The following is a 7305-nucleotide window of genomic DNA, read 5'->3' as shown; positions in this document are numbered from 1 at the left end:
AGGAAAGAAGACATCGGGGAGGGCTTGGTGGTGAGCGGCGGTGAGGATGCGTTTCTACCCGCGGGGAGCAGCTGCTGGGGGACAGGGGGGCCGGGGGCAGAGCAGGGCGGTGCGGGGGCGACTCCTGTCTTCATCATCTCCATCACCTCCCATCCCTCGCCTTCCGCCGGGGGCTGCAGGAGCCGGCGCTCCCGGAGCCGGTGAGCGGCGCGATCGCCCAAACTCCAGGGAGGGGAGACACCACCCGCCGTCGCCTCCTCTTCCTTCTCCTCCTCCTCCTCCTCCTCCCCTCCCCGCCGCAAACCCCAAATAAAAGGGGCGGGGGGCGGCAGGATGCGCCGCTCGGAGGGGAGGTCGGCGCCGCCGCCGGCCGCCTGATGCTGCCGCAATTCGCCATTGCCGGGCACGGCTCGGAGCCGAGCGGAGGCAGGCGGGGGGCAGAGCCGGGGCTCCCGGGGGCACCGGAGCTGCAGCCCCCCCTGCCCGGCCGCCCCCGCACCTCCCCCATGCCCGACCGCCGCCGGCGGGGGGCCCCGGGGGCCCGCTCCTGTCTCCTCTGGCTCTTTGTGTTGCTGAAGGTAAGTGCCGGGAAGGGGAGGGGAGGAGAGGGATGCGGGGCTGGAGCATCCTCCGCGCCGCCTTTGTGTGCCTGCCCTGCCCGCCGAGCCCGCTCCGCGCTGTGCCCGCTTTGTGCTGCGCGGGGAGCAGCCCCGGCCGCCGTGCCCCGGGCAGAGATGCGCTCCCTCCCTCCGTCTCCCACATCGCCCCCAGGGATCGGGCTGGCTCTGAGCCACATCCCCTGCCCGCCCCGGAGGGACCGGCCGGGTTTGGGTGGTTTTGGGGAGCGCTGTCCTTCAGCACCGCTCCCTTCAGAGCTCGCACCTTTCCCCCCCGGCACACTCCGCTGATGAGGATGCTGCTAACAAAGGGGCTGGATCGTGCTGGGTTTGTCGTGGCACAGCTGAGCAGTTCTTTTTGTGTTTCAAGCTCAGCCTGTCTTCTCGGCAGATTAATTTTTCAAAGTTCTGCTTCGTGCCGCGAGCTCGGTTTTCACATGGTGTTTTCATCTCTGCACTTTAGCTCGTTTCATGGTTTCTTAAGTGTATTTTATATGCCTCGTGTAACTTCTAAAAGAAAATGAATGTGCTGCCCAGGTGAATACTGCAAATGTCATTGCCCTGAAGAGCAGAGCTCAGCACTGCTGAAAACTTTGTTGTATATTTGTCAGTCACTGTTAAGCAGAGCTCTGCAACTAAGGACCTGACCTTTCAGAGCCTTATAAATGTAAATGTTCTGTGGAAATCATCAGGGCTCCCTGTGTGAATAAGAGTTTGCAGGATCATGTCCTGGAACAGCAGTGGTGTCGCTTCTAAAATTGACATTGCATTGACAGAACTATTTAAAGGGAAGCTTTCACAGCATCTGTTCACATATAGTAGTCAACTGTCAGCTGTCTCATTTTCATAACTGCTGAAACATACATTTATGCAAGATAAAATGCTAATATACAGACAAAATGTTGTTCCATGGAATGTGGTAGTTAAAAAAAAGAAAATAAAAAGGACAGTAAGTCTGTGCATGTTCTGGCCCAGTAGAAAGATTAAGTTTCTAGTTTTTTCATGAACATAGAACTGCACACAGTTTTAAGTAGCTGTTTTATCCCACAATTAGAGAATGTACATTACTCTATATCCTAACTTTAAAAAAAAAAATAAGAGGTTTATGTGCTGTATTTTGTTGTTTGTTTTTTTTTTTTTTTTTTTTTTTTTAACTAGCATTGCTGTGGTAAAGCAAGACAGAAAATACGTAGTTTAAATTTGTATGAAATTAATAATAAATCTGAACTAATTGTGTAAGGTTTGAAGGTAGCCAAGGGCCCAGGTTTTCATTCTGTTGGAAAATAACCATCACTTTTCAGCTGAATAAACCTGGGACTGGAGGGACAAAGAAAGCTGATGAGCATTAGCAGAATTTTAGAGTAAGAGAAGGTAAAGCTGCAGCTTCAGATAGAGGTGCATCAGTATCTCCCTGTGTGACTGGATTATGACTTTGGTTGGGTGGCAAGCCCACTGTAATTAGTAATCTTTGCATTGGTATTGAACACTACAATAAAAGAAGTGAGACTGTCAAAGTAAAACTGATTACAGGAGAGAAATTGGGGAAGCAAGAACAGTGCTTGTTTCAGATCATGACAATAGGACTGTTTTCCTGAGCCTGAAATCCACTGAATATTCTTCAAGATCTGTGTATTTTTCTTTTTTTTCAGTGACAAATAATTGAAAAGATCCCATTTCAAAACAAGGCTTTTTCCCAGTTTAGCTCTGTTTAGTTCTACCAACCTGTTGAAGTAATGCTAAGATTTAGCAGACTCGATTTATTAAATTGGTGCTTCACCTGGAAGTTAATCTTGTTGAGAAAGCAGTGGCATTGAACTGATGAATCTGAAGACAGGCAAAACTGATGTCTGTGTGCTTGCTGTTTCAGTGCTAGCAGCCCAAATGTCACTTGCTAAGCTGAATCTGCTTGATGTGGCCTTGATGCCCATCTGGCAATTTGTAAAATCATCAGCAGACTTTGCAAAGTGATAAAGCTGCTCAAAGCACATTTTCTCCTCTCTTCTCTTGTCTTCCAATTGTCATTATTTCAGGGTGCAAAGCGACAGTGCCAGTTTATTCCAACTCCTGATGCTTCTGGGGCTGCTGAAGGGTCAGTGACACATGGGACATTGCCCACTGCGTGCCATGTGCCAGATATGGTTGCCCATGGGCTAGTAAGGTGTGGCTCCTTCTTTCACAGTGTGATGTGCATGCTTTCTGTGCCCCAGGGTAGGAGCATAGTATTATTTTTGGAAATACAGCAACGTGATCTTGAACCTTTACCATTCTCCTTCTTTAGCAGTTTTTTTTTTTATGTGGTGGCTAATTTAGAAATTGGCAGGAGAAAGGCATTGTGTGTGAGCTCAGACACCAGGATGGATTCACAGTACTTGTGAGAGGAGCAGGGCTGTGGGTTTTGCTTCAGAGAAGACTCCAACCATGCTCTGTAGGAATCTCTTAAAATATTGCCATTTTTGCAGTGGGTCTGTGTTCTCTGTTAGTTTGTTTCACTCAGAATGGCTGGAAGGCAGAGTCTTCAGCAGCTTGCTCTGTAATCATCTCATTTTGGCATGGCAAAGGCAGGGCTGAGCACAGCCCAAAGGAAAAGCTGTACTTCAGCTTAATAAATAGGAATAAAAAGTAGACACATTCCCTCATTCCAGTGACTGATGTTATGTTTATCATCTTTTTTAACTGCAACCAAGCAGCCTTCCCTTAGTCATGACTGCTCTGAGCTCTGGCCAGCTGAAGTTCTGCTCTGGATGATGTCCCTGGTGTGTCAGATGTTCCATGCTGCTGGTGGCTTGCACCTGGGAGCTTTAAGGTTGCTTTGTTAAATTATTTCTGGGGGAGAAGGTAAAGCTTAGTTAGAAGAGAAAAACATCTTGAACAAGCCAAACCTGGTGCTGGGACATTGTTTGCAATCTGTTCCACCTCCAAGATGTTCTGAGCAAGGGTCTCAGTAGAAAAATAATAGAGAAGACTGGTTGTCTCAGTGCTTCCATGTCTGGGCTAAATAGGAGTGATGACACTCTTCAGGAAAATTCTCTATAAGTAAAATAACGCATCTCTTTTTTCCAGGAGACTGAGGTCTTTGAATATCAGTCTTATATATGCTCTTAATTAAAATCAGCAACATCCTCTTTCTTTCTCTTAGCAAGGACAATTTTTTTTGTGTCTAGCAGGGTAGAATTTTGTCCAATGCTACATCAGGTTTTGTAGTTTGGCATCATAGTGAACTCAACGCAGGTTTACATGGACCAAGACATTCAAAGAGACTGAGGTTCTGTAAGACTTTACTCAACTTTACCCAGCAAAGGAAATCTGTTTCTACTGGTGTAATTTTCAGTAATATCTACATCTTCAGTTAATAATCTGAAGCAAAAGCCTTACCATTAGGGTGCTGCCTTTTCCTGCAGGAAAAACCTTTTTAAGAGAGAGGCTGATTTCACAGCTGAGAGCCCCAGTGTGTCACTGCTGTTTCCTCCTGCTGGGAAAAGCAATGAATGAATAATTTGAATTTTGCTATGGAGTCCTTTTGGCAACTCTTCTCTCTCCAAGAGATGGTGGCTGAAGCTCTTGTTGAGACAAGTTTTGTCTTCTTTCCTCATGGCCGTGTTCCACTAGTGTCAAAATAAAACAAAGAAAGACCCAAACTTACCTTGCCAGCTCTTTTTTGTTTGCAAAACAAATGAAAGGCTTCCTCATGATGGTTTCAGGCCCAGAGGTAAAAGTCTTTTCTTACCACTCCTCTTGGACTGTATGGGAGAAAAAAGCATCCTCCCAGGAAAAGCAAGGACTTTTCTTTTTAAAAAAGCTAATTATGAATAGTCACCCTCAGCTCTAAACTTCTACAAGTCAGGTGTAGGATCCTAATAATTCTCTTTAATTTCTTCATTTTCATGGATAATATGTGGATCAGGGTGATTCTGGACGGCAAAGCCAAAGAAGAGGCTGCTTGTGCCAAGTCATGTTTACGGAACTGCAGTAGGCACTCGCAAACCCCTCTCTGCCAGTGAAATAAGAGTCTGCCATTACCCTCTGGCAGATTTCCTCGTGATGAAATGACAGTGGAGCGTTGAGAAAAGATCCTTCATGCCTGCAGGACTTATGAGCCCCAGGCTCAGATTGCACAGGGTCAGTAAGGCAATTTCTAGGTTGTATCACCTGGGTCAGAAGCTGCACTCAAGGGTGATCCCTCATCCAGGCTGGGATGGATGCAGACTTACCTGTGCTGATCCCGTGGCAATTCATTAAAGGCCTCCCAGACAGTGCTGGCTGAACCTGAGAATCCCACTAATCTCTGCATTTCTGCTGTCACCACACAGAGCAATCCAGGCAGATAATGAAATGACCTTACAGAGCTTCAGAATGAATGCTAAACTGAACAGAGCCTTGTGTAAATCCACCTTGAGACTTATTTTACCAGACAGCCTCAGCTCTGGGGAAGGGAGCATTTTTTTTACTTAGGCATATGAGTCAGGACAATAAATGTCAAAAAATAAACCTTTGGGAAGAGGTCTATTTGCTGAAGAACTTAAAAGACTCATAGCTAACTTTGAATCTAAGTGTTCTTTTAAATTATTTGCCTTTTTCATTGGAGAAGTATACATTGTTATCCTGAGCACTCTTCTATTAATTTCCTCTTAGCTTCTAGTAAATTAGTGATTCCATTTTTGTTACTCAAGGTTTTAAAAATTCTATTCTATATACAAAACTGAGTTGGTTGCAACTTGAAGAAAAAAAAACTTAATAAATATTAAGAATATTCTGAAATTAAAATCTTTACACAGACTCGAGTACCTACGAGTGCACTGATATAAATTAAGAGACTTGTTTATTAAATGTTTTGCACATGAAATTGTAACTTTCTTTTTTTTTTCTTATTAAATTTCTATCAATGTAGATAGAGTGGAAAAGGGGAAAATCTTTGAGACAAATGTGGCAACATATGCTAGCTGCCACATATGGAGTATAACAGATGAACAGAGAATGGGAAATACTGGAAACAGAAAGGTTACCTTGCATTTCTCAGCACTCTGCAATCTCAAATGAATGGCAGCCAGTGAAGGGAGCAACTCCTAGGAAAGGAGTTTGCCATCTTTGCAGCAAGCCAGACATGATGCATTCCATTTCTGGAACCCCCTCATTCCTGTGCTGGGAAATTACAGTGGCTTTTAGAGGGAGTTCCAGAAATAAAATGATATGCATGGTGTCTGGCTTACCAGAAAGATAACACTTTGCATCAGGGCTGTGCTGGAATGAGCGTGGCAAGCTCTGCAGTTTCCCTTCTGGTTGAATGCAGGTATTTAGGGAAGAGATGCTTTACAGTAAGTGTGGGTGATGCAAAAGTTGGTGTCACAGCTGACAGCAACAGGGAGCAGAGTTAGCAGGAAAAATTTAAGTATGCTGGTCTTGAGGTGATAGCATGGACATGAGAATATGTGGGATATTTGGACAGAAAACATAACATTGGAGGTGGCAAAATGTGAGCATGGTATTTAAGCACAAGCATTGAGCACTTCAGAGAAGCTGAACGGAGATAATGGAAGTAAACAACTCTGAGCTATTATTCTATGTCAGTCAGAGATTTAACATGAGGTAGCTGTTTGGTAGATATGAACCTCTTGGGGGATAAAAATCCTAAATTCCTTTCTAAGTTCTCTGTAAAAACAGATAAGGTTGCCTGTCAATCTACACAGTTGTGATTTTGAAGTGATTTGGCCTCAGCACTTTCCTCTGTTGTTGAGACAAGGGCCTTCTTGTCTTGTCAGAAGGGTTTGAACCACTGCAGCTCCTTTGTGTGTTATAAACCTGCAGGTCCTCAGGTTAGCTGTGTTGATTTCCAGCTGTATCACATGAAGGCCAAGTCTTTGGGGTAAGAGAGGTAGGTCCCAGTCATTAATTTGTGAATCTGATCAGCAACTCCTTCAAGTTTAAGGGTTTTCAGTAATTTCCTCGTCACACCCCCTAGAATCAGCCATGGAGGGGCTGTTCTTCAATGCTGGGAGGAGTCCCCAAAGCAGGCAGACAGTCCCAATTGTCTCATTCCCTTTGTATAATTTGCTTTCTGTATTTCATCTGCAGCAGAGCTATTCTGGATCATTTCCTATTTGTTCATATGGAAGTCATTTGAACATGGGAAATCTTCACTCCTTACTGATCTATTAAATGGGAAGGAATGGCTTCATTCCACTTACAAACATTGAAGAAATGTTAAATTTGAGCAAGGGGAAAAAAAGCCAACAAAACACTGGAAAAACCCACACACACCCAAAACCCCAAGATCTCTTACATGTGGTGAAGAACAGTAGAAAGAATTGGGGAGAAAAAAACACATGGAAAGAATGCTAATTAGTGTTTTCCTAAAGCACTGCAAGGCAGATTTAAGGAAAAAAAAAATGATCATTTTCCCAGAGCAATGAAATGAATTTATTTATTATTTGCTTAGCACTGCTGTGCCTAGCTTTGTTCTGTATGCAAAATACCTGCAGACTCTGCCTGGAGTCTGGAAGATAGACACATCAAAATAAGGATGCTCTAGATAACTTAGAAATGATTATCATCTATGCCAGTGCTGGTATTCTCCAAGGGCTGGTATACCTTCCAAACAGAAGTCACAATTGTTTCCCCCAGGAGCTGAGCAGAGGGGTCTTGGTTGTTGTTGTTGTTGTTTGTTACTTGTTCTTTTTTTTAAATTCAGTATTGA

At 44.4% G+C, this 7305-nt stretch overlaps 1 protein-coding gene across 2 annotated transcripts in view; it reads left to right on the top strand.

Annotated features, from left to right (window-relative positions):
* The first annotated feature begins 362 nt into the window (after positions 1-362).
* PTPRO (protein tyrosine phosphatase receptor type O) overlaps positions 363-7305 on the top strand; it is a 148131-nt gene continuing 141188 nt past the window's right edge. The window contains exon 1 of one of the 2 annotated variants that reach the window (XM_066549772.1): positions 363-578. In XM_066549772.1, the coding sequence (XP_066405869.1) occupies positions 378-578 (201 nt within the window). In that variant the 5' untranslated portion in view covers positions 363-377. The remainder of the gene's footprint in view (positions 579-7305) is intronic. The other variant, XM_066549773.1, reaches the window with a different exon arrangement.

The sequence above is a fragment of the Molothrus aeneus genome, chromosome 5, assembly GCF_037042795.1.
Source record: "Molothrus aeneus isolate 106 chromosome 5, BPBGC_Maene_1.0, whole genome shotgun sequence".
NCBI classification, from domain to species: Eukaryota; Metazoa; Chordata; class Aves; order Passeriformes; family Icteridae; genus Molothrus; species Molothrus aeneus.
This window is presented reverse-complemented; position numbering and strand designations above follow the sequence as displayed.